This window comes from Saccopteryx leptura, chromosome 2 (genome assembly GCF_036850995.1).
Source record: "Saccopteryx leptura isolate mSacLep1 chromosome 2, mSacLep1_pri_phased_curated, whole genome shotgun sequence".
NCBI classification, from domain to species: domain Eukaryota; kingdom Metazoa; phylum Chordata; class Mammalia; order Chiroptera; family Emballonuridae; genus Saccopteryx; species Saccopteryx leptura.
Window position 1 is genome coordinate 260,298,130 of NC_089504.1, and position 27,679 is coordinate 260,325,808.

General features: G+C 37.2%; 1 protein-coding gene across 3 annotated transcripts in view; it reads right to left on the reverse strand.

The window, feature by feature from the left end:
- COP1 (COP1 E3 ubiquitin ligase) overlaps positions 1 to 27,679 on the reverse strand; it is a 147,427-nt gene that overhangs the window by 25,903 nt on the left and 93,845 nt on the right. For all 3 annotated transcript variants that reach the window (XM_066371573.1, XM_066371574.1, XM_066371572.1), the window contains 6 exons: positions 27,181 to 27,324; positions 26,494 to 26,602; positions 26,077 to 26,158; positions 24,588 to 24,704; positions 3,872 to 3,989; positions 495 to 619 (listed from right to left, as the gene is read on the reverse strand). In XM_066371573.1, the coding sequence (XP_066227670.1) occupies positions 495 to 619; positions 3,872 to 3,989; positions 24,588 to 24,704; positions 26,077 to 26,158; positions 26,494 to 26,602; positions 27,181 to 27,324 (695 nt within the window). The remainder of the gene's footprint in view (positions 1 to 494; positions 620 to 3,871; positions 3,990 to 24,587; positions 24,705 to 26,076; positions 26,159 to 26,493; positions 26,603 to 27,180; positions 27,325 to 27,679) is intronic.

Below are 27,679 nucleotides of genomic sequence, written 5' to 3' on the forward strand. Positions count from 1 at the left end.
CCTGGTCAGGCCATTTGATTTTTCTAATTCTGATTTAAACTGTGTAAGTTTTCAACAATAAAAGCCCTAGAATTAAAAAACAAACAAACCTAGAAACAGCAAATAAGATTACCCAAACAGACTATTTAATGAAAAAAACACTTCATAGAGGAAAATGAGTATCAAGCTCAGGAAGACAAATAATGTCTTCAAAATCAGGATATTAGCAGAAATTAATATTCTCTGTCTTTTACATAATATCTATAGAAGCTATGTTATAATAGAGAAGTAAAAAACATATTTAACAATCTGATGCTATTTCCTATGGCCAGGATTTGTTAGTGTTCAGAGGAGAAGAGAAGGACTAAGTTCAATCCAAGGCAAAGTCAATGCTACCTTTTGAGTGCATAGATCATTTTGTGACTTGGTATGTAGTATATATACTAGTTCTATTGAATGTTGCTTCAGTGACAGATACCTGACAAAAAATTCTAAGAAAAGATGGTTTTGCTTACCACAAGCTATGTAATCTCCATTGGAAGCGAGGCCTACAAAGTTTTTTTCATTGATATGACCCTTGAAGGAACGTAGACAGTATGGTTTCCCTACATTCCACAGCTTTAACTGGCTGTCCGTTGAGCTAAGGTAAACACAAAAAGTTAGAACACATTTAAGACTTCATGGCGTAAAACTCATCACAACGAATTAAAGGCAATCCAGTTTGGTTGTTAAGAATGCAGAATCTGATGCCAGACTGAGAATGCTCAGCACGCCATTAATTTGTTTTGGACCTTGGGAAAGTTTTACAACCTCTCTGGCCTAAAAAGTTCTCATCAGTTAAATGTGAAATATAATGATTTCTACCTTACAGAATTAGATGAATCTGATAAAATATTGTGAAAATTAAATTAATCCATTTAAAATGTTTTCAATAGTCTCTAGGCATTAATTAATAGCAGTCACTGTAACATCATACGATCCCCATCAAATGAGAAAGCTCTTCTGGAAAAGTTTTGCTGATCTCATGGATATAATTGTTTTACTTGTTTGATTTACTTTTTAACTGTTGAATTATATTGGTAAACTGAATATAAATTATTTTCATAGCTTAGTAGGACCTGCAGGGGTGGAATACTATAAATGGTCTACAAAAAGTAGTTTATCGTACTGAAGTAATATGCAAACCCAGTTATTTACCAAAAAATAATTAAATATAGAAATCACTAATAATTCTATAATGTAGAAACAGTCTTGGAGCTTAAATAAAACTTCATGTTTTATTTTTCTCTTTGTTACAAAAACTGGATTATACTGTATATATAATTTTGTAAATTGCTTCTCCATTAATTTGTGTCATTTTTTTCTGTAAAATAACTCATTTCTATATCTTCATTAATGACTACATAATAAATAATCCTTTTTCTTACTCTAACATTCATAGAATAGGGCTCCATAATAAGTGCTTTACACACATTATTTAAATAAAGATTCACAACATAAGATTAGTACTATTATTAGCCCCATTTAGAGGTAGAAAAAATTCAGAAGGTTGAGGACATTCTCAAGATACCACAGCTAGTAAATATTTATAATAGAGTCAAGACTAAAAAAAAAATAAATTATTATAATAGAGCCAAGACTGAATCTGTCTATTTCAGAGGTCAAATCACAAACTCTTGAAATACTTCTCTATTGCATCTCATCACTTTTCAACATAACATTGACTCTTAGGTATTTATGTTATTTTAAATTTGATTTTTGCTCAACAGTGTTGCACTAAATATACTTTTACATATATATTTTTTTAGTTGGCCAATAATTCAGATGTTGCAGCAATGTATATATTTTTATCTTACTTTATAATACATATTTCCAAAACTATTTGTGAATAAATTTGTTCTAAACACTTTTTTTTTTAGTGAGAGGAGGGGAGGCAGAGAGACAGATTCTCACATCTGCCCCAATACGCCCCAACCGTGATCCACCCGGCAAGCCCACCAGGAGATGATGCTTTGCTCATATGTCAGTATATGTGTCAGAGGTCATGGAGCCATCCTCAGTGCCTGAGGCCAATTTGCTCCAATCAAGCCATGGTTGCAGGAAAGGAAGGGGGAAAGAGAGAGAGCGAGAGAAGCAGGAGAGGGAGGGGTGGAGAAGCAGATGGGTGCTTCGCTTGTGTGCAATGACCGGGAATTGAACCCAGGACATCTACACGTCAGGCCAAAGCTCTACCACTGAACCAACTGGTCAGAGCCCTAAATATTTCTAAACTCCAATATGCCCAAGAGAAAAATCAACTTGATTTATAAAATCTAAGAATAAAATATTGGTAAAAATACAAACATATCCACATTAATAAGGACAACTAAGATTTCAAATATATACAACTAAGTATGTAATATTTTACTACTAGAAACAAATTAATTGATTCAACATTTATAAATCTGAAATTAAATTTTTTTGCCATATTTATACCTAAATAAAATTTTAATTATCACCTGTTATTACTTCTAATGATAGGATACTTTTTAACTGGCTGCCACTGCCTCCTCTTGTAAAGCTCAGTTCCCATTTCTTTGGTCCTTTTTTTTATAACTCAACTCAATGTCATTGCTAAATCAATTCAAATCACCAAGTTCTTATCTAGGGCAACCAGCATGAAGATAGATACGGTGAGAAATACCACCTATAGGGGCCCAGCATTAATAATTTCCTAAAAGAGATTAGAAACTAAGTAAATAAAGACAACCATATATCATTTAGCTTGGAAAGAAATAATAGATATGAAAAGAGAAATTAAGAATGGGTATTTACTAGGGTAATACCAAATAAAGAAAACTATGAGACGGACCACAGAAAAAAGGATCTGTTAATGAAAAAGTTTTGTCAGCAATATTTTGGCCACTGAGATTTATTTATCTGGTTGACATCTTGTTACCTTCAACAAAATAAAAGACAACTAAAAGCTAACTTATGACTTTGCAAATCAGAAGCTTCTAAAAGGTATTTGTCAGGTATGAGCATTCATAGTTGGAAAGTTCTTTCAAAACACATGTGGCTTGACCCGGCAGCAGCAAAGTAGCTAGAGCATTGGCCTGGAACGTTGAGGACCCAGGTTCAAAACCTCAAGGTCACCAGCTTGAGTGCAGGCTCACCAGCTGGAGTGTAGGGTTGCCGGCTTGAGCATGGGATCATAGATATGACCCTATGGTTGCTAGCTTGAACCCAAGTTTGCTGGCTTGAGCTCAAAGTCACTGCCCTCCACAAAGGGTCACGGGTCACTGGCTTGACTGGAGTCCCCCTGCACCCACAGTTAAGGCACATATGAAAAAGCAACTATAAGTTGATGCTTTGCATCTCTCTCCCTTCCTATCTGTCAGTCTCTCTCTCTCTCTCTCTCTCTCTCTCTCACTAAAAACAAGCAAACAAAAAAACCACATGTAAAATTCGCCATGAAATTATAGGGAGATAAGTAATATGGAATCATAAAATTCAACTAAATATTACTTAAAACCAAAAATAATACTACTGTACTGCAAAGTATATAAATAATGAATAACATTAGTTGACTTAAATAAAGCACTTATCATTCTATTTCATCAACTATGTTGTTTCTTAAGAAGCAATGGCTGAAATAAATCTGAAATTCAAATATTTAAGGGGGCAACATTAAAAATCAGCTTAATCAGGATTTTATTCACAAATAACATATTAAAGTGAATAATACAGGCCAGAATGCACATGTATTTAGACAAGTTATAAAAATCTACTATTTAAGAAAAAGTGCATACATTACAGTGTTACTCTTTATATATTCACAGTGACATTACAAAGTGGCAAAGGATGACAGAGCTGTGTGTTAAGTTCAACCTCTGAAAAGAGTAATACTCACGCAGAGACAATTTCCTCACCACTCACAAACTTTGCATAAGAAACTGCTTTTCGGTGTCCTTTGAATACCATGATTGGCTGTTTAGTGTTACGAAGATCATAGTAGTGGACACAGTGATCTAAAACAAAACAGAGCAAAAAAAAAAAAAAAAAAAAAAACCAGAGAAAATGTAGTAAATGAAGAAATGGAAAGCAAAGTTAATTTTAACTGGTTTTGGTATTTTTCACTAAATGTTTCGTGGATGATGTCAACCTGTAACAACCAGAAAACTGAGGACCATGACTCATTTTCAAAGATAAGATATAAGGCGTTTCTTCTTCAAATCTAGGAAAATATGGATGCTTAAAAAATGTAAACATACACCCTAACCTAAGTCAGTCTGAAAAAATGTAAACATACACCCTAACCTAAGTCAGTCTGAAAGGGAGTTCCACTGATATTTCCTATGATCTTAGCTCTAGAAACAGAGTATGAAGGGTTCAAAGTAATCAGAAATTTTAAAATGAATCTTTACATTTGGATGGTTATATTTAGAAGATAATATAAATATTTGGGTTTCAGGCTAAATATAATGCTATATAATTTTATTTCCCATATTTGCTTTTTAAAAAACACTTAGGGAGACACTATACATATAATAAAAATTTTAAGTATAAAATCAAATGATTTTCACTAAAGTTACCCAGTGGTACAGCCATCACCATAAATGTCTTAAGAGTATTTTTACTCATGCCCATTTATCACCCACTGCCCTAGGCAGTCACTGTATCTACCTTAGCCTTTTCTGGACAATATATATAAATGGGATCATCACAATACATGGCTCCCCTGTATGGTTTCGTACACTTCACATAAGGATATTGAAGTTCATCCATGCTTTAACACGTGTCAGCAGTTCATTCCTTTTTACTGCTGAAGAGTATCCATTATACGGATATACCACATTATGTCTCTCCACTTACCATTAGATGGATACCTGTTTCCTTCTTTTTTGGGGGGGGGGGGAGTTACATTAAAAATACTGCTATGCTCTTGGCATGAAGAAGCAAAAGAAGCCTGTGGTGGGAAAAAAGGCTGCTGCTCCCAAGAAACCAGCAGCTGAGAAGAAGCCTGCAGAGAAGAAACCTACCACAGAAGAAAAGAAGCCTGCAGCATAAGCTTATATTTGTTTTTCCATTAAGGTCAAATCACGTTGGACAGCTAATTCTGAATAAAAACCTGATGAGAGGCAGTGAGAAACAATGAAAAAAAAAATACTGCTATGGACAACCACATTTAAGTCTTTGTGTGGACATGTATTCAGGTCTTGGGTGGATACCTATAAAAGTATAATTACTGGAAAATGCATTAATTTTGTGTTTAACTTTGTAAGAAACTGACAAACTACTGACCATCATTTTATATTCCCACCAGCAATACCAAATAGTTTTGGGTTTATTTCCAGGCTCTCAATTTGTTCCACTGGGCAGACTACATTGTGAGTAGCAAGGATAGAGATAACATTTAGTATCTTCTTATTTACTTGAAAGAGTTCTTCATGTATTCTGTACACTAATACTTGATCATTTATGTGTTCTAAATATCTTCCCCCAATTAATGATGTTTTTAAGAATTATTTCTTTTATGTATTATTTGGTGAACAGAAGTCTTAAATTTTTTATAATAGCCAAATTTACCTCCCTTCCATTTATAGTTTATGGTTTTTGTATCTTAATACATTCCCTGCAACAAGATGGTGAAAATACTCTCTCTTATAAATATTTTATAGTTTTGCTGCTCACATTTAGGTCATTCAGTCACCTGGAATTGTTTTGTATCTTTCATGAGGCAGTATCACACCCCATTTCATTTCCCCATATCATTGTCTAGAGAGAGTGTATTTTCTAAACTTCTATGCAATATAATCTGTCAGGTTATAATATAATCCTTTGCCAAAACAAAACTGTTTTCATTTACTTTTCCTTATTCTTGTTTTAAACATGTCTCTTAGAAAGAGTACAGTATTGTACTTTGAACATTTTAACTAGCCTATTAATCCTTGCCTTTTATTTGGACCTATTTACCCATTTCCATCTACTTTTTATATTATATGTATATTAATTTATACTACTTCTATATATTTTATAATATGTGATATTTATATAAATATATAAATAAGATATATTTGCATTTCTACTAATGACCTTCTTTTGTACTTTATCCCTTTATCCCAATAATATATAGTTTGGATTTTGTACTTTAATCGTATTATTTTAATGGTTTCCCTTGAAATTGCATCATGTATTTTATAATTCCAAAGTGTTTGTAGTGATTTCTCAATATTAGTTTAAAAAAATGAATGGTGATCCTGTGTGTTGTATTAGTAATAGCTGAATAAAAGATGTCTGACTTAAAAATATATCTGCATTTAATATAAATATAAAATTTCTTGTAAAGCCCATTATTTTAAAAGATCTAGCTAGAATGCTAATTATAGGCTGGAAGGCAAGACAAACATAAACTGATGAAAGTTTTACTGGGTGTTTCAAAGTTGTTTTTAGATTATAGCATGTAAAAAAGTAGATTTTACTTATGAAAAAGTAGTAGAATAATTTGTTTCATGAATACTGGCTTTGTGTATGTCACTGCCATTAGCACTCACTCAAACTCCTTAAAAACATGAAAATAAAATGCCCTGGCTAGTCATTCCCCCCTATTATCTGTGCAGTATAGATAACTGAAACACATGCACATGGATGTTATGACATTAATCAAGACTTATTAAATAAATATTTAGACATTCAATTTAGTTAAATGTGAAGAAAAAGATATCACCCTGACTGGCAATTGCTGTATAAAAGACAAGGCAGATTTATAAACCTAAGAAACTTAAAATGTTTCCCATTACTTAGATAAGACAGGAAATACAGTAAGTCACCCTGAGCACTTACATTTCTACCTTACTCTAGTTTCTCCACTTTAACTCTATATCAGGGATTAAATCAGGTTTCATAGCTCCTTAAACTAAATAACAGGTTCTCAAGATGAAAAAAATTAATTATATTTTAGTGACAGGGATGTTGAGGTAGTAGGGAGGAGAGTAGAAGGCCCATAAACTGAGTTCAGAGATCTAAAGATAGTCTAAATTTGTGTGTGTTTTATGTAGTATAGAAGTTCATCTTGGCCCTGGACAGTTGGCTTAGTGGTAGAGCGTCAGCCCACCATGTGGGTTCAATTCCCAGTCAGGACACACACAGGAACAGATCAATGTTCCTGTCTGTCTGTCTTTCCCTTTCTCTCTCACAGAAATCATAAATTAAAAAATAAAAATAAAAGAAATATAAAAAACTGACTGCAAGAAATAGAAAATCTAAATAGACTTACAGGAAGAAATTTAATTAGAAATTTAAAATCTTTCCACAAAGGAAAGTCCAAGTCCAGATGATTTCACTGAAGTCTATATAGGCTATATACCTATCTTTCACAAATTCAACCAGTAAACAAAAGAAACACTTCCCAACTCATTTTATGAGGCCAATAGTACTTTGCTATCAAAGCCAGAAAAGAACTACAATAAAGAAGGCTACAGCAAACTAAATTCAGTAACATATAAGTAGGATCTTATACCATGGCCAAAAGAGAATTTTCCCCAGAAATGGAAGGGGAGAGAGAGAGAAAGGAAGAAAGAAGGAGAAAGAGGGAGGGAGGGAGGGAGGGAGGAAGAGAAGGAAGGGGAGGGAGGGGGGAGAGGCAGGGGGGAGGGGAGGGAAGAGAGGGGAGGGGAAAAGAAAGGGAGAGAGGAAGAGAGGAAGGGAGGGAGGGAAGGAAGGGAGGGAGAGAGGGAGGGAGGGAAGGAGGAAGGGAGGGAGGAAGGGAGGAAGGAGGGAAGGAAGGAAGGAAAGGAGGGAGGAAGGGAGGGAGGGAGGGAGGGAGGGAGGGAGGAAGGACCCGTATTATTATAATAAAAGACATAAACCTTACAAGGTCATCTTGATAGAAACAGGAAAAGCATTTGACAAAAATCCAACATTCATAAAAAATACTCTTAGCAAACTAAAAATAGATGGAAACTTACTAAAGCTGATAAAGGATATCTATAAAAATCCTACAACTATTATCACACTTGACTTTGTAGAACTGAATGCTCTCCCCCAAGATGAGAAGTTCCTTCTGTTACTTCATCCAACAACACACGTAAGTTTTTAGTTCATATAATAAAGCACAAAGGCATTAACATAGTAAAGGAAGAAATAAAAGTATTTAACTCACAGATGATATTATCCCTAAATGTAGAGTATTTCCAAAGAAAAGCACAATAAAACTCAAAGAAAATATACACAAGAGTAGGAAGACTGCAGGACATAAGATCAACATTCAAAAATTGATTGTATTTTTGTACATTAGCAATAAACAGCCCCAAAATAAAAACAATTCCAAAGCCCTGGCTGGTTGGCTCAGTGGTAGAGCGTCGGCCTGGCGTGCGGAAGTCCCAGGTTCGATTCCCGGCCAGGGCACACAGGAGAGGCGCCCATCTGCTTCTCCCCCCCTCCCCCCCTCCTTCCTCTCTGTATCTCTCTTCCCCTCCCGCAGCCAAGGCCCCATTGGAGCAAAGATGGCCCGGGCGCTGGGGATGGCTCCTTGGCCTCTGCCCCAGGCGCTGGAGTGGCTCTGGTCGCAACAGAGCGATACCCCGGAGGGGCAGAGCATCGTCCTCTGGTGGGCAGAGCCTTGCCCCCTGGTGGGCGTGCCGGGTGGATCCCGGTCAGGCGCATGCGGGAGTCTGTCTGACTGTCTCTCCCCGTTTCCAGCTTCAGAAAAATACAAAAAAACAAAAAAGAAAAAAAAAGAAAAAAACAATTCCATGCACCAAGGACTAAAAGTACTAATATACACTGCTCACAAAAATTAGGGGATCAGCCCTGGCCGGTTTGCTCAGCGGTAGAGCTTCGGCCTGGCGTGCGGGGGACCCGGGTTCGATTCCTGGCCAGGGCACATAGGAGAAGCGCCCATTTGCTTCTCCACCCCCGCCTCCCCCTTCCTCTCTGTCTCTCTCTTCCCCTCCCGCAGCCAAGGCTCCATTGGAGCAAAAGATGGCCCGGGCGCTGGGGATGGCTCCTTGGCCTCTGCCCCAGGCGCTAGAGTGGCTTTGGTCGCGGCAGAGGGTCGCCCCCTGGTGGGCAGAGCGTCGCCCCTGGTGGGCGTGCCAGGTGGATCCCGGTCAGGCGCATGCGGGAGTCTGTCTGACTGTCTCTCCCCGTTTCCAGCTTCAGAAAAATACAAAAAAAAAAAAAAAAAAAAAATTAGGGGATCAGGGAACGTGCAAATACTCCAGCCCTTTCAGCCTTTTGTATAGTGCATTTTCACCAATAAAAGTTGGTATTGCATCTCATTTGCATAATCAAACAACTTTCTTTGACTTGTTTGCTTTTCTGATGTTGTTTAATTAAAAAAATCAAATCTTCTTTTGATTGCTTCATATTAATTTTGAAATATCCCCTAATTTTTGTGAGCAGTATACTTAGAAATAAATTTAACAAGAGAAGTTCAAGACTTATATAATTTAAAATTATGAAATACTGATATTAAAAATGAGTAAGAGGCCCGCCCTGGCTGGTTGGCTCAGTGGTAGAGCGTCGGCCTGGTGTGCAGGAGTCCCGGGTTCGATTCCCAGCCAGGGAACACAGGAGAAGCGCCCATCTGCTTCTCCACCCTCCCCCTCTCCTTCCTCTCTGTCTCTCTCTTCCCCTCCCGCATGCCAGGTGGATCCTGGTTGGGCGCATGCGGGAGTCTGTCTGACTGCCTCCCTATTTCCAACTTCAGAAAAATACAATATATATATATAAAATAAATATATTAAAAAAAAATGAGTAAGAGATGAAGAGAATCACAGGCCAATTTATGGATATAGATGTAAAAATATCACCAATAAAATGCAACAACTTAGCAAAAGAATTTCACATTATACTCAAGCAAGGTTTAATCCAGAAACACAAATATAATTCAATATCAAAAAATGTACACATAATTCATCTGTCAACAAATTAAACCATATGATTATAACAATTGACGCTGAAAAGGCACTTGGCTGCTTCTCAGCCTTTTAGCTCAGATAAGCTAAAAAGGCACTTTTATAAAATACTCAATTTGTTCCTCCAAAAATTTTCCAAAATTAGGGATCCAAAATAGCAAAATACTAAAGTGCACTCAACTAAATGAAATAGAAGTCACCAGTATCATATAACACAGCTTTTTAAGAGGAGAATGCAATAAATCATCAGAAAGAAAAAATACAATCATCACTTTTGGCCACTATCAGGTATAAACAGATAACTGAAAAGACTCTAATAGAAAGCTACTAGATTTAATAAGATAAATATATAGGGTGACTAGATATGATATGCATATCCAAATACCAATACTTTTAATCTAATTTTAGCAAACAGTACCTAAAATAAATAATTTTTATTTAAAATAATAACAAAAATTATAATACACACAGGAAAAAATTAACCGATACTCTATCCACTGAACAACTGGCTAGGTTGATCGGAAAGGCCTAAAAGTAAACTATAAAATTTCACTGAAAGATAGAAAATAATCCAAACAAAAGAGATATCTCATGTAACTGTGTGGGAAGATATACTACCTTAATAATGTCAATGTTTCCAAAATTAGGAAATAAATGTAATGTAACTGAAATGAGAATCCCAAAAGAATTTATGTAAAATTGAAAAATATAAATCTTAAAATCACATGAAAAAGTAAATGCAAAAGTTATCTGAGAAATAAATGAAAATTTAAAACAGTGAGGAAAAAACTGCCTGCCAGATAGGCAAAGCATTTTTAAAGAAGTTTTCCCTTTTCCGGGAAATAGAAATTTTGAAGATGCTCATATCTGGCATTTGTACATATTAAATATTAACAATAACTTATCTTTTTTTTTTCTTAAGTGAGAAGTGGGGAGGCAGAGAGACAGACTCCCTCATGCGCCCAACAGGGATCCATCCAGCAAACCCCTTATGGGGTGATGCTTTGTCTATCGGGGGCCGTTGCTTCGTTGCTAGGCAATCGAGCTATTTAATATTTTAGCACCTGAGTTGAGGCCATTGAGCCCTCCTCAGAGCCTGGAGCCAACTTGCTCCAATCGAGCCATGGCTGTGGGAGGAGAAGAGAGAGACAGAGAGAGAGAAGGAGAGGAGGAGTGGAGAAGCAGATGGGTGCTTCTCCTGTGTGCCCTAACTGGGAATTGAACCCGAGACATCCACACACTGGGCCACCTCTCTACCTCTTAGCCAACTAGCCAGGGCCAATAACTTCTATTCTTAAATGGTGGCCAATGATTAGTATCTTTACAAAACAGAACATTAAAATCCAATAAACTATTTTAATTAAATGCATGATAAAATGTTAACAATGACAATGAATAAACAATTATTATTGAGTACTCTTATTACACTGGGGAACAATTTTTTTTTTTCATTTTCTGTTGCATGAGGTTTTAGAATTGTTTCTACATATTTCTGCATCGCTGATTCCAAATCTGAAATGTTTTTTGGTACATGCTCTAGTTTTTATGCAATTTTAATTTTTTTGTTACAGTTAATGGCATGCATTGGTTTTTAAATTGGAGTTAAAGGGCAACGACTCTTGGATTGGACATAACCACAAGGCAATTAATGTTTTACAAACATCACTTTTACAAAATTGTAGTTGTTTTTAAATGTAAAAAATTATTATCTGATAAAAACACCCTTATTTTGTTTTAAGATTGAATCATGGCTTCTTTGAGTAGGTGTAAATGTAAGAATAGTCCTGACACCTTCTGTTATATATGTGGATGTTACACACTTCAAAGTCAAAGGCACAGTATTTCATCATTTGTGACACATGCATATATTACTTATTTTCAAGTTCCCCTTGGCGATCAAGACAAGAATTGAGCTCCTCATATTGTGTGTCATAATTGTGAGGAAATGCTTCGTGACTGGACAAAAGGAAAACGCAAAGGAATGCCTTTTGGTATTCCCATGGTTTGGCGTGAACCTAAGGATCACAGCAGTGACTGTTATTTCTGTCTGATCCATACAAAGGGCATTGGCAAGAAAAAATGGCATATGATCGCATATCCTAATATTCCTTCAGCAATACGACCTATCTCACACTCTAAGACACTACCAGTTCCAGTTTTCAATAGTTTTATTTCTTCTAAGGACGAAGAAAGTGAACATGGTGATCAAGTGTATTTTGATAAGATGCATGAGGAAACGGTTGTAGAATGTGAAGGGTCTTCTTCTGATGCCAAGCAGTCATTAACCTCTCAGCAGTTTATTTACCAACCCGAATTGAATGACATAGTAAGAATGTCATAAAAATTGTCCTCGACTTTCTGAAGTATGAGGAGCATAACTGGATCATTTGTGTGGATCTGAAAGAGTAGATTTCCTGCCCTGGCTGGTTGGCTCAGTGGTAGAGCGTCGGCCTGGAGTGCAGGAGTCTCAGGATCAATTCCCGGTCAGGGCACACAGGAGAAGCACCCATCTGCTTCTCCACCTCTCCCCCTCTCCTTCATCTCTGTCTTTCTCTTCCCCTCCCGCAGCCAAGGCTCCATTGGAGCAAAGTTGGCCCAGGCGCTGAGGATGGCTCTATGGTCTCTGCCTCAGGTGCTAGAATGGCTCTGGTTGCAACAGAGTGGTGCCCCAGATGGGCAGAGCATCGCCCCCTGGAGGGCATGCTGGGTGGATCCCGGGTGGGTGCATGTGGGAGTCTGTCTGACTGCCTCCCTGTTTCCAACTTCAGAAAAATACAAAAAAAAAAAAAAGAGTAAATTTCCTGCTTGGACAACAGAGAAGTTTCACGAAGTATCCTTGCTTTCTGTGTTTGTAGGACAGCCGAGCTCGGGAGAAACCCTGGACACAGAAGGAGTGGCCAAAACAAAAAGCTCTGGAAGTAGGGATGCAAAATATTATGAATGAACCTGTAGTTAATCAAGACAGGATCATTTTTCTCCCACTTCACATCAAACTTGGCTTAATGAAACAGTTTGTTCAGGCTTTGAATAGAGAAAGTGAATGCTTTCAACATATTATTTCTGCTTTTCCTGCCTTGTCTTTTGAGAAGATAAAGGCAGGTATATTCGATGGACTTCAAATTCAAACCCTCATATGTGATGAAGAATTTGCCAGGAAGATGAATAAGGAGAAGAACGTAGCATGGCAGTCTTTTATGGCAGTCACAAAGAAATTCCCTGGCAACATAAAAGCAAAAAACTATGAACTTCTGGTTCAAAGGATGCTGTTGGCTTTCCACGACACTGGATGTAACATGAGCATTAAGATTCACTTGCTGAACAGTCACCTTGATATGTTTGCCGAAAATCTTGGAGCTGTTAGTGATGAGCAGACTACTGCTGGAGCATCAAACAAAATTGTCCTCAACAGGTACACAAACGCAAGAGCTACAAACACAAATGTTTGCCTGAATAGAATTTAAATAAGTTTTGCACAAATTTTATGATTAAAATAAGTGTTTTAATATGTTCTATTTCAAAATTGTAGCCTGACCAGGTGGTGGCACAGTGGACATAGCGTCGGACTGGGAAGCGGAGGACCCAGGTTCGAGACCCTGAGGTCATCAGCTTGAGCGCGGGCTCATCTGGTTTGAGCAAACCAGCTTGGACCCAGGGTCGCTGGCTCGAGCAAAGGGTCACTCGGTCTGCTGAAGGCCCATGGTCAAGGCACATATGGGAAAGCAATCAATGAACAACTAAGGTGTTAAAATACACAACGAAAAACTAACGAATGATGCTTCTCATTTCTCCATTCCTGTCTGTTTGTCCCTGTCTATCTCTCTCTGTGTCTGTAAAAAAAGAAAAACAAGAAATTGTAGACAAATTCTGATACAATCATATCTTTTAGTGTATTAGTGTATTTACTGCACTATATAAATTATTATATTTTCACAAAGATGATGCCCAAGAAGACATTCTACTTCATTATGTTAAACTAAATGTTGAATATTTTATAATAAAATGAAAACCTAAAATCTTGAATTGCAAAAAAACTGTAGCTTACAGAGAAAAACTAATATCAGATTTGAGATCAGCACACTTGAATTAGGTAAGAACAAGTGTTTTTGTAGATGCAACAAAAATTTTGTTCCCCAGTGATTAGAGCTTTATACATAGCATCTTTCTTTCATAGTCCTCATAAGAGCCTAAAGGACTATGGTATCTCTATTTTAAGGATAAGAAATCTGGGGGTTGAAGTTAATCAGTTTGCCCAAGGTCATATTTCTAGTCAGTAACAAAACAGAAATTTAAATAAGAAACAGGTTCAAGGGAAAAGAATAGCACTTAATCATGAAAAAGTTCTATATGCTAATAAAAAGAGAATTCTACCGATATATACATGTTAGTACATAGTATCTTTGAATTTAACTATGAAATTAGGGTAGTATACAAGTAAAATACAGAATAAGTTACATTAAAATTTAAATTGACCTTTCCTTTTTAAAAGGCAATATTGTGCTCATGGTATGGTGCTAGCTTATCTTAAAAAGAGAAAAACAACTAAGATTATCAATAAATAAGAATCAAGGAGATTTCACAATACAGAAGTTAAATTACAGGTGTTTACTCTTTTAGTAAATATTCAAGGGGAAAAGACAAAGAAATTAAGTGTAGAGTTACCTCTGTGATAGAGCTGCCAATCTCATAATTCTTTTGACAACGAAAAATGGCACTAGAGATGATGTCAGAGTAATGGAGCGGTAGGAAGTGATACCAATAAATCTCCCCCAAAACTCAACAAGATCTTCAACCAGAAACCGAAAAACCTACCCTTGGAGCCTCCAGATGTTTCACAATACACCCGAAGGTATGGTCAAGCGAAAAATTGGCTAAATATATAATTAAACCCCAAAGGAAATAGGGAGTAAGAAATGCTCTGCCTTCCTCACTAACCTAAATAGGGCTGCTTTCACTGGGATATGAGAATATAGAAACTAAGGTGGGCAAAGGGGGTGAATAGATCCAGGCCGCGGCACAAATGGCCGAACCAGGCTGTGGCACAGAGATCCAAGCCGAAGAAAAACTGCGCCTATGACAACCCAGGCAATACAAGCTAACATTCACGCCAAACCCAGACAAAGAAAGACAGGTGGGGCAGCCATTTTCCCCGATCTCCTGGTCGGCGTGCGCAGATAGTGGGCGAGAGATTCCTTCCAAAGTCCCGGGAGTGGGCGCCCGTGTTACCCCACAGAGAGGCAGAGTCAGAGGCCTTTGTGTAGGCCAAAAGCGGAATCTCCGGGCACCCCAGCGCCCTGAAAAAGCCGCACACGGGGAGGGAGCTAGAGCCAATTCCAACGCTGGAACTTTTCTGTGCGGGCGGGGGTTTCACACAAAGTGTGAGGTGGCCGGCCTGATATCCTGGTCTGCGCGCATGGAGAGTGGGAAAGAGATTTCTCCCAGCACCTCAGGGGTGGGCGCCCGTGTTATCCCACAGAGAGGCAGAGGCAGGGGCCTTTGTGTGGGCCAAAAGCGGAATCTCAGGCCGTCCCAGTGCACTGAAAAAGCCGCGCACGGGGAGGGAGCGAGAGCCAAATCCAAAGCTGGAACTTTTCCGTGCGGGTGGGGGTTTCCCTCAGAGTGTGAGACTGCCGGCCTGATATCTTGGTTTGCGCACAGATAGTGAGCGAGAGTTTCCTCCAAGCACCCCGGGAGTGGGCGCCCGCCCGTGTTACTGGATAAAGTGGCAGAGCCAGAGGTCTTTGAGTGGGCGGAAGCCCCGCCTGATTATGCTAGCAGCTCTGACTGACTGAGCCTTACCCAGAGCCCTGTGCTGAGTGGGAATAGAGTGGGGAGTTGCCAGCTCTTTGAGCCTCTTACTATCCAGGCAGAGGCAGCAGCAACCCCATAGCTGGATTATCAGGCTACTAATAGAGGAAGGAAAGACTAGGAGAGAGGCTCCAGGAACACGGACTCTCTCACTGGCGGAGCCTATAAATGCTAATGAGCCTCGACTGCCAACGAGACTGAAGCACAATACATGACATCGCCATAGAGACTTATCAACTGCAAACCTCTACCTAAGCGTGCCAAAGGGGCAGAACCCGGGGTACAGAGTCACCGACCAGGAAGAGGGAGAGAAAAGAAAAAGCAAGAAGATAAACTCTCAAAATCAAGAATAATCCGCAGACTTTATAACCTATCCCATTTTATTATATTTGTTCTTTTGTTTCTCTTATCTTCATTCTTGATTTTTTTTTTCCTCCTCCAGTTTGGTCGTTTAACTCTCTGCTGGTCTTACTCTCTCCTCTTCTTGACCTACACTACCCATAAGTGTTACATCTCCCATTATCTTTTCTTTCCTCTTCCTTTCTCTCTATAAGGGTTGCACTCCAAAACCCTTAACTCTCTCTCTCTCTCCTCTTTTTTATTTTTTCTTCTTTTAGTGGTTCCCTCTTTTTTTCTCTCTCTCTTTCTTTTCTCCCTCTATATTAGTCTCTTCCTTTCTCCTTTACGTCTCCTCTCATTCAAACCTCAATAACGAACAAATTATCTTATCTGGGACTCAAATTTATGTTTCTGGCATTTTGGGGGTTTTTACTTCACCTTTTTAACTCTCCAGTAGTGCTCCCATCCCTGGCTCTCCATTTTATCTAGTTCTTGTTCCACTAAATACAATAATAATTTTTTAATTTGTCCCCCCATTTTCCTATTTCCCTCTTATTCCTCTCATCATATCTCTTAGTCAACCAACACCAAAAATCAAATCATTTTATTCTTGACCCAAATTTATTCCTTATTTGCTTTTGTGGGTTCATACCCCCCCTTTTTTTTGCCCCTTTATTACTTCTCCCCAATTCAGACCCTCCATTACAGGCATTGTTTGTTCTATTTAGTACAATATAATTCACAGTTCACAACAAGATTTTCTCAAGAAAGAGGGGAGAGGAGAGGAGAGGAAAAAAGTAGTGGGGAAATAATTTCCTTTTTTTAAATTTAAATTTTATTTTATTTTTCTTATTTAATTATTAATTTTTTAAAAAAAACACTCTTTTTGATTTTTTTTATTTATTGTTTTGTTTTTGTATTTTTCTGAAGCTGGAAACGGTGATAGACAGACAGACTCCCGCATGCGCCCGAAAGGGATCCACCCGGCACGCCCACCAGGGGGTGATGCTCTGCCCCTCCGGGGCGTCTCTGTCGCGACCAGAGCCACTCTAGCGCCTGGGGCAGCAGCCAAGGAGCCATCCCCAGCGCCCGGGCCATCTTTGCTCCAATGGAGCCTCGCTGTGGGAGGGGAAGAGAGAGACAGAGAGAAAGGAGAGGGGGAAGGGTGGAGAAGCAGATGGGCGCTTCTCCTGTGTGCCCTGGCTGGGAATCGAATCTGGGACTTCTGCACGCCAGGCTGACGCTCCACCACTGAGACAACCGGCCAGGGCCTGATATTTTATTTTTTTTAACTTTTTATTCTTTATTAAATCTCATTAATACTATCAACAAAACCACCCTCAGATGCCATTAAGAAAGAGAAAATCAAATATCATGGATACAAAAGAAAGAAAGGTAACAAAGATGAGGAAAAATCTATGCAGAAAAAATTTAATATATTGGAAACCTTGGAGTTAAATGACAGAGAATTTAAAATAGAAATCCTAAAAACACTCAGAGATATACAAGAAAGCACAGAAAGGCAATTTAGGGAACTCAGAAAACAACTCAATGAACACAAAAAGTATATTTCCAAGGAAATTGAAACTATAAAAACAATTCAAACAGAGATGAAAAACTCAAATCACGAGCTGAAAAACGAGGTAACAAGCTTAGCTAATAGAACAGGCCAGATAGAAGGTAGGATTAGTGAAACAGAAGACAAGCAACTTGAGGCACAAGAAGAGAAAAGAAGAGAGACTCAAAAATTTTAAAAAATGAGATAGCCCTACAAGAATTATCTGACTCTATCAAAAAGAATAATATAAGAATAATAGGTATATCAGAGGAAGAAGAGAGAGAAAATGGAATGGAGAACATAAACAAATAATAGATGAGAACTTCCCAAGCCTGTGGAAAGAACTAAAGCCTCAAATTCAAGAAGCAAACAGAACTCCGAGTTTTCTTAACCCGAACAAACCTACTCCAAGGCACATCATAATGAAATTGGCACAAACCAATAGCAAAGAAAAAATTCTCAAGGCAGCCAGGGAAAAGAAGAATACAACATATAAAGGAAGGCCCATTAGATTATCATCCGATTTCTCAACAGAAACTCTACAAGCTGGAAGAAAGTGGACCCCAATATTTAAAGTCCTGAAAGAGAGGAACTTTCAGCCACGAATACTATACCCATCAAAGCTATCCTTCAAATATGAAGGAGAAATAAAAACATTCACAGATACAGAAAAGATGAGGGAATTTATCATCAGAAAACCCCCACTCCAGGAATTAATAAGGGGGTTCTCCAATCAGATACAAAGAACAAAAAAAAAACAAAGGCACAAGTAAAAGCTCCAAGAAGAACACAATAAAACCAAATTTAACCTGTGACAACAACAAAAAGAAAGGGGGGAGAGGATGGAGATTAACAGTAGCAAAGGACGATGGAGTGCAAAAGTACTCACAAAATAGTGCACTACAATGAACAGGGTAGGAACCCTTTTCATTACTTAAAGGTAACCACCATTGAAAAAACCACCACAGAAGCACATGAGATAAAAAAGATAGCAACAAAGGAAAGATGTATGGAATACAAACAAATAAAAACAAAAGATAGAAAAACGAAAGAGAAGGATCAAACAAGACACAAAACTAACAGAAAGCAATCTATAAAATGGCAATAGGGAACTCACAAGTGTCAATAATTACACTAAATGTAAATGGATTAAACTCACCATAAAAAGACACAGAGTAGCAGAATGGATTAAAAAAGAAAATCCAACTGTATGCTGCCTACAAGAAACTCATCTAAGTAACAAGGATAAAAAAAATTCAAAGTGAAAGGCTGGAAAACAATACTCCAAGCAAACAACATCCAAAAAAAAGCAGGCGTAGCAATAGTCATATCTGATAATGCTGACTACAAGACAGCAAAAGTACTCAGAGACAAAAATGGCCATTTCATAATGATTAAGGGGACACTGAATCAAGAAGACATAAGAATTCTTAATATATATGCACCAAACCAAGGAGCACCAAAATATATAAGACAGCTACTTATTGACCTTAAAACAAAAACTGACAAAAATACAATCATACTTGGAGACCTCAATACACCACTGACGACTCTAGATCGGTCATCCAAACAGAGAATCAACAAAGACATAGTGGCCTTAAACAAAACACTAGAGCGCCTGGATATGATAGACATTTACAGGACATTTCATCCCAAAGTGACTGAGTATACATTTTTCTCCAGTGTACATGGATCATTCTCAAGAATTGACCATATGTTGGGCCACAAAAACATCAGCAAATTCGGAAAAATCGAAGTTGTACCAAGCATATTTTCTGATCATAAAGCCTTGAAACTAGAATTCAACTGCAAAAAAGTGGAAAAAAATCCCACAAAAATGTGGAAACTAAACAATATACTTTTAAAAAATGAAGGGGTCAAAGAAGAAATAAGTGCAGAGATCAAAAGATATATACAGACTAATGAAAATGACAATACGACATATCAGAATCTATGGGATGCAGCAAAAGCAGTGATAAGAGGGAAGTTCATATCACTTCAGGCATATATGAACAAACAAGAGAGAGCCCAAGTGAACCACTTAACTTCACACCTTAAGGAACTAGAAAAAGAAGAACAAAGACAACCCAAAAGAAAGGAGATAATAAAAATCAGAGCAGAAATAAATGAAATAGAGAACAGAAAAACTATACAGAAAACTAATAGAACAAGGAGCTGGTTCTTTGAAAAGACCAACAAAATTGACCAACCCTTGGCAAGACTTACCAAGGAAAAAAGAGAAAGAACTCATATAAACAAAATCCAAAATGAAAGAGGAGAAATCACCACGGACACCGTAGATATACAAAGAATCATTGTAGAATACTATGAAAAACTTTATGCCACTAAATTCAACAACCTAGAAGAAATGGATAAATTCCTAGAACAATACAACCTTCCTAGACTGAGTCAAGAAGAAGCAGAAAGCCTAAACAGACCTATTAGTAGAGAATAGAAAAAACCATTAAAAACCTCCCCAAAAATAAAAGTCCAGGCCCAGACGGCTATACCAGCGAATTTTATCAAACATTCAAAGAAGACTTGGTTTCTATTCTACTGAAAGTCTTCCAAAAAATTTAAGAAGAAGCAATACTTCCAAACACATTTTATGAGGCCAATATAACCCTCATACCAAAACCAGGCAAGGATGGCACAAAAAAAGAAAACTACAGACCAATATCTCTAATGAATACAGATGCTAAAATACTAAACAAAATACTAGCAAATCGAATACAACAACATATTAAAAAAATAATACATCATGATCAAGTGGGATTCATCCCAGAATCTCAAGGATGATTCAACATACGTAAAACGGTTAAGGTAATACACCATATCAACAAAACAAAGAACAAAAACCACATGATCTTATCAATAGACGCAGAAAAGGCTTTTGATAAAATACAACACAATTTTATGTTTAAGACTCAACAAAATGGGTATAGAAGGAAAATATCTCAACATGATAAATGCCATACATGATAAACCATCAGCTAACATCATATTAAATGGCACAAAACTGAAGGCTTTCCCCCTTAAATCAGGAACAAGACAGGGTTGTCCACTCTCTCCACTCCTATTTAATGTGGTACTAGAGGTTCTAGCCAGAGCAATCAGACAAGACAAAGAAATAAAAGGCATCCATATAGGAAAAGAAGAAGTAAAGGTATCACTTTTTGCAGATAATATGATCCTATACATTGAAAACCCCAAAGAATCCACAAAAAGACTACTAGAAACAATAAGCCAATACAATAAGGTCGAAGGATACAAAATGAACATACAGAAGTCAATAGCCTTTCTATATGCCAACAATGAAACATTTGAGAACGAACTCAACAGAATAATCCCCTTCATGATTGCAACAAAATAAAAATATAATACTTAGAAATAAACATAACAAAGAATGTAAAGGACTTATATAATGAAAACTATAAACTATTGTTAAGGGAAATCGAAAAAGATATAATGAGATGGAAGAATATTCCTTGTTCTCGGTTAGGAAGAATAAATATAATCAAGATGGCCATATTACCCAAAACAATATACAAATTTAATGCAATTCCCATAAAAATTCCAATGACATTTTTTAAAGAAATGGAGCAAAAAATCACCAGATTTATATGGAACTATAAAAAACCCCAAATAGCCAAAGCAATCCTAAAGAAAAAGAATGAAGCTAGGACATTACAATACCTGACTTCAAATTATATTATAGGGCCACGACAATCAAAACAGCATGGTATTGGCAGAAAAACAGACACTCAGACCAATGGAACAGAATAGAAAGTCCAGAAATAAAACCACATATATATATATAGTCAAATAATTATTATTATTTTTTGTATTTTTCTGAAGCTGGAAATGGGGAGGCAGTCAGACAGACTCCCACACGCGCCCGACATGGATCCACCCAGCACGCCCACCAGGGGGCGATGCTCTGCCCATCCGGGACGTCGCTCTGTCACGACCAGAGCCACTCTAGAGCCTGGGGCAGAGGCCAAGGAGCCATCCCCAGCGCCCGGGCCATCTTTTGCTCCAATGGAGCCTCAGCTGCGGGAGGGGAAGAGAGACAGAGAGGAAGGAGAGGGGGAGGGGTGGAGAAGCAGATGGACGCTTCTCCTGTGTGCCCTGGCTGGGAATCGAACCCGGGACTTCCACACACCAGGCCGACACTACCACTGAGCCAACTGGCCAGGGCCTAGTCAAATAATTTTTGATAAAGGGGCCAACAACACACAATGAAGAAAAGAAAGCCTCTTCAATAAATGGTGCTGGGAAAACTGGAAAGCCACATGCAAAAGAATGAAACTGGACTACAGTTTATCCCCCTGTACTAAAATTAACTCAAAATGGATCAAAGATCTAAACATAAGCCCTGAAACAATAAAGTACATAGAAGAAGACATAGGTACTAAACTCATGGACCTGGGTTTTAAAGAGCATTTTATGAATTTGACTCCAAAGGCAAGAGAAGTGAAGGCAAAAATTAATGAATGGGACTACATCAGACTAAGAAGTTTTCGCTCAGCAAGAGAAACTGATAACAAAATAAACAGACTGCCATCTAAATGGGAAATGATATTTTCAAACAACAGCTCAGATAAGGGCCTAATATCCAAAATATACAAAGAACTCATAAAACTCAACAACAAACAAACAAACAATCCAATAAAAAAATGGGAAGAGGACATGAACAGACATTTCTCCCAGGAAGAAATACAAATGGCCAACAGATATATGAAAAGATGCTCATCTTCTTTAGTTATTAGAGAAATGCAAATCAAAACTGCAATGAGATACCACCTCACACCTGTTAGATTAGCTATTATTAACAAGACAGGTAATAGCAAATGTTGGAGAGGCTGTGGAGAAAAAGGAACCCTCATCCACTGTTGGTGGGAATGTAAAGTAGTACAACCATTATGGAAGAAAGTATGGTGGTTCCTCAAAAAACTGAAAATAGAACTACCTTATGACCCAGCAATCCCTCTACTGGGTATATACCCCCAAAACTCAGAAACATTGATTCGTAAAGACACATGCAGCCCCATGTTCATTGCAGCATTGTTCACAGTGGCCAGGACATGGAAACAACCAAAAAGCCCATCAATAGACGACTGGATAAAGAAGATGTGGCACATATACACTATGGAATACTACTCAGCCATAAGAAATGATGACATCAGATCATTTACAGCAAAATGGTGGGATCTTGATAACATTATACGAAGTGAAATAAGTAAATCAGAAAAAACCAGGAACTGCATTATTCCATACGTAGGTGGGACATAAAAGTGAGATTAAGAGACATTGATAAGAGTGTGGTGGTTACGGGGGGAGAGGGGAGAGGGAGAGGGAAAGGGGAAGGGGGAGGGGCACAAAGAAAACTAGATAGAAGGTGACAGGACAATCTGACTTTGGGTGATGGGTATGCAACATAATGGAACGACAAGATAACCTGGATATGTTATCTTTGAATATATGTATCCTGATTTATTGATGTCACCCCATTAAAAAAATAAAATTATAAAAAAAAAAGAAGAGGTGGTACATATATACAATGGAATACTACTCAGCCATAAGAAATGACATATTACCATTTATGACAACATGGATGGACCTTGAGAACATTATACTGAGTGAAATAAGTAAATCAGAAAAATATAAGAAGTATATGATTTCACACATAGGTGGGATATAAAATTGAGACTCATGGACATAGATAAATGAAAAGTGGTTACCGGGGGAGAGGGATGTTGGCAAAGGGATCGGGGCGAATAGTGTAAAGAGGGACAAATATAAGGTGACAGAAAATGATTTGACTTTGGATGATGGTTATACAACATAATCAACAGTTCAAACGCTATAGAAATGTTCATCTGAAACCTATGTACTTATTGATCAGTTACCCTGTTAAAGTTAATTTTCTAAATAAAATATAAAAATTAAAAAAAGAGAAAAAAATAAAGAAAAATGGCACTAAGGAAAATTAAACAAAAACAAAAAAAGACACTAAGAATAATAGTAATTATGCCTGACCAGGCGGTGGCACAGTGGATAGAGCGTCAGACTAGGATGCGGAAGGACCCAGGTTCGAGACTCTGGGGTTGCCAGCTTGAACGTGGGCTCATCTGGCTTGAGCAAAAAACTCACTAGCATGGACCCAAGGTCACTGGCTTGAGCAGGGGGTTACTCAGTCTGCTGAAGGCCCACGGTCATGGCATATATGAGAAAGCAATCAATGAACAACTACTGTGTCACAACAAAAAACTGATGATTGATGCTTCTCATCTCTCTCCGTTCCTGTCTGTCTGTCCCTATCTATCCTTCTATCTGACTCTCTCTCTGTCCCTGTAAAAAAATAAATAAGTAAAATAATAGTAATTATGATGGTACCAGTATAAACTTGGACTGCCCCAGGCAAACCCAAACATTTGGTCACCCTAGTACAAAATAAAAGAATAGAAACTTTGGGAAAAAATTATTTGCTATTATTATAATAGCAAACGTTTTTATGAGTACTTAACTATGTTAGCAACCACTCCATGATATGAGACTTTAAGTGTTTAATTACTCTAGATGGGTAATTTCTGCATAGCAGGAAATCAAGAAATAATTGTTGAAGAATTAATTAGTTTCCTTTAATACAAAAACAAAAAGATTTCTGTGTCTATACAATATAGCTTAATGGTTATGACCTAAGGTTGTGAAGAAGTAAGAATCAGTTCGTGCATGCAAAAGACTGAGAAGAACAATGGCAAAAATAATCAACAAGCCCATCTCTATGTACTGAACACGGGTGCCAAAATACTGAAATGAAGGCATAGCAACAAATGAGTAATGGCATACTGCATACGTACTTCTAATTTAAAGTCTAACGATGGAAATGGAAACAAAACTTAAACCTACAAAGAAAGGTACCGGTATTTGGTTTTTAAAACGCCCTTTGTTCTTAGACATGATATTCAACGAAAATCAGAAGAAGACAAAATTGTATTTTTTACCTGCACAGCCAAAAGCCAAATGGTATCTAGAAGAGGGACTGAATTTAACACAGCACACATTAGCCTTCGCCTCTATGCTGGCCACTGAGTTGTCCAGGTTGGTAGACCACAGCTTCACTAAGAATAAAGGACAAAAAAATTAAAACAGTAAAAATAAACAATACATTAACAAATGCTTCTATAACCTAGAATGTCTGACTATTGCTACAGATGTGTTTTTTAACTAATGTAAAGCATTGTGGTTTACTAGGACCAAAAGTGATTAAGCAGAACAACTGAATAATAGAACAGTGTATTGAAACCAAGAAAGCTTGGTTTTAAAGTTAGAAAACAACATAGATATCAATGTAAAATAAGAGGTAATATGATCCCATGAGTAGGCCCATAACTAAACCCATTCCAGGAATATATACTGAGATTTGTATGATTAGGGAGAGAAAAGCTAACTGGTCATAGCAGGTTAGATCTGACAGCAAAGCTAGAAAGGTGAGCTGTTGTCCTATGACATACTAGAACAATCATAATGTCATTTTAAAACAAGAATGTCTAGTAGACACTAGAATACACATATACAACATATTTTCAGGACAGAGGTCGCAATCCTGATTACAGAATAGAATTAGTAACAAAAATTAACAATAACAACAAAAATTTTCCCATCCATCTTTTGATCAGTCCCAATGTCCCATCCAGGACAATACCCAGGTGAGGTAAGTCCAATTCCTGGTGTTTTTTAAAAAACTCTCTGGGTGATTCTAATGGGCATTTGGGGCTGAAAATCAGTATTAGTGGAGTAGGCATATTAAAACTTTAGAATCTTTTTAGGAATACTAAGGCAGTAATTTGTAAATAAAAGTGAAAAAAAGTAAAAATGGTCCAATAATTATCACTTCTGGAAGTTACATGTAGAAAGGAAGAAAAAAAAGCAAAATAATTAAGGCTATTAACTCTAAAATAAAATAAACTATTAAAAGGACTTCAGAAATTTAATGGTGAGAAGAAACCAGGCCAAATAGTACAGTAAGGATAACAGAAAGGAATGAACAGTAAAAATAAATATACAAGAAAAAAAGAGAAGAGAGAGGTCATTAAATTGGCAGTAGGAGATGCTGAATTTTTGCCTTGAAATATGATTAACTTTATCTAAAGATTTTAGTATACTCTGAAAATTTAATATACTTCAGAATGCAAAGATGTCTAAACATTTCAGCGAGAAAAAGTTCATTCAATGGGATATATAAAGAAATTGGTTACAAAAATGTCACCATGTGGCATGAGTCCAAAAATATTATAATGAAGATGCAGTATGTTCATATTTCTTTCATTCCAAAAGAAATATAGATTTTTGGGCTTAGGTTAATTTTGGAACAACCCATAATCACTAAGAATGGTTTTAAGTTTTGTTTCAATAAATAGCTGTGTCCCTGACAGTAAAAGAATAAAGGGGGGGGGGGGGTGGAAGAGGAAGGAGAGGTAATTCAGATAGTACCTTTTGCATCATCAGAGCCTGAAGCCAAGAGTTTAGGATCCATCAAATTAAAGTCAACACTCCAACACCTCTTTTCATGCTCCTGGATGTAGAAGGAAGACAAATAGTCTCAGATAGAATATATCTCTTAAAATAAATAAAGAATACCCTGATACAATTTATTACTATGGCGGGAAGGAGAAAGAACTGGTTATGAAAACAAGAGAGGCAAAAAGTAGTTCCCACACTTTTATATATACATTTACTAAAATTTGATACATCCTACAAATGCAAAAATCTGAGAAGATGCTTCAGAAAGCATTATTTAGCATTAAATAGGTATAATAAAATGCTAAATAGTGACTTTAAATTTTTAATTATAAAGTATAACGAGCTTTATAATTAAGAAAGTAAAAATGATTCTTAAAACAAATTTACCTGATAGACTTTTGACCTCTGTCCTGTGAATCCATCCCATAGGATGACAGTGCCTTCATAATCACTGCTTGCTAACAGGTTCTTATGGTAACTACTCCAACTGATACAGCTGAAAGAAATATGATTTCACTCATATTTGGAATCTAATGAACAAAATAAACAAACAAACAAAATAGAAATAGACTCACAGTCAGAGAACAGACTGACAGCTATTAGAGGGGCAGGGGTTTGTGGGACTGGGTGAAAAAGGTAAAGGAATTAAGCAGCAGCAAAACAAAAAACTCACAGACATAGACAACAGCATGGTGATCACCAGACAGAAAAGGGCTGCAGGGACGCAGAGACGGTACAGGCAGGATGAATGGTGATGAAAGGCGACTGGATATGGGGTGGTGAACACACAATACAATATACAGATGTTGTGTTAAAGAATCATACACCTGAAACCTATAGAATTTTGTTAACGAAGGTCACTCTTATAAATTCAATAAAAAAGCCTTACTTTATGTAAAAATAAATAACGGATAGATAGGATTTTGATGTGTCCAAAAAGATTAGAACCCTTTTGAAATGTGCTACATGATGAATAAGGAATTTCATAGAAAAGTAAAATAACAAACTTACTTTAATTATAGATAACAATTGTTAAATACATATTGCATTATGCCAACAAAATAATGTAAGTACCTGATTTTGGAATTGCAGGTCATTTCATTTTCAGGGTAATGAATATCCACTGCATCCTGAATGACTGTGCCATATTCATAGACTTTAATCTTTTTTGTAACCCCAGCAATCGCAAAATAGTCACAATCCCGATCAAATTCAATACTAAGGAAAAAGTTTACACTTGGTCAGTAAGGCTATTTACCCAATGTTGTAATGCTTACATTAACTACTTTTCAGAATTTGTTTTTCTCTAATTATAAAGTGATTCTGTCTACAAGGATAAGAGATCTACTTGAAAGGTCCCTCAAATTTTACTAGGCCCCATGTCCAGATTAAGTCATGATAAAGACATATCAGATTATAAATGGTGGCGAAATATGCAGAGCTACACAATTCTGCTTATAGGTGGTTATTTTGTTCCTAGAAACTTGACATGTTTTCATTTCAGCTTTAGTGCCATATTTCAACTCACCCAACTAACAGGCTAACAAGTTACACTGCAGAAGTAGTGATGAAA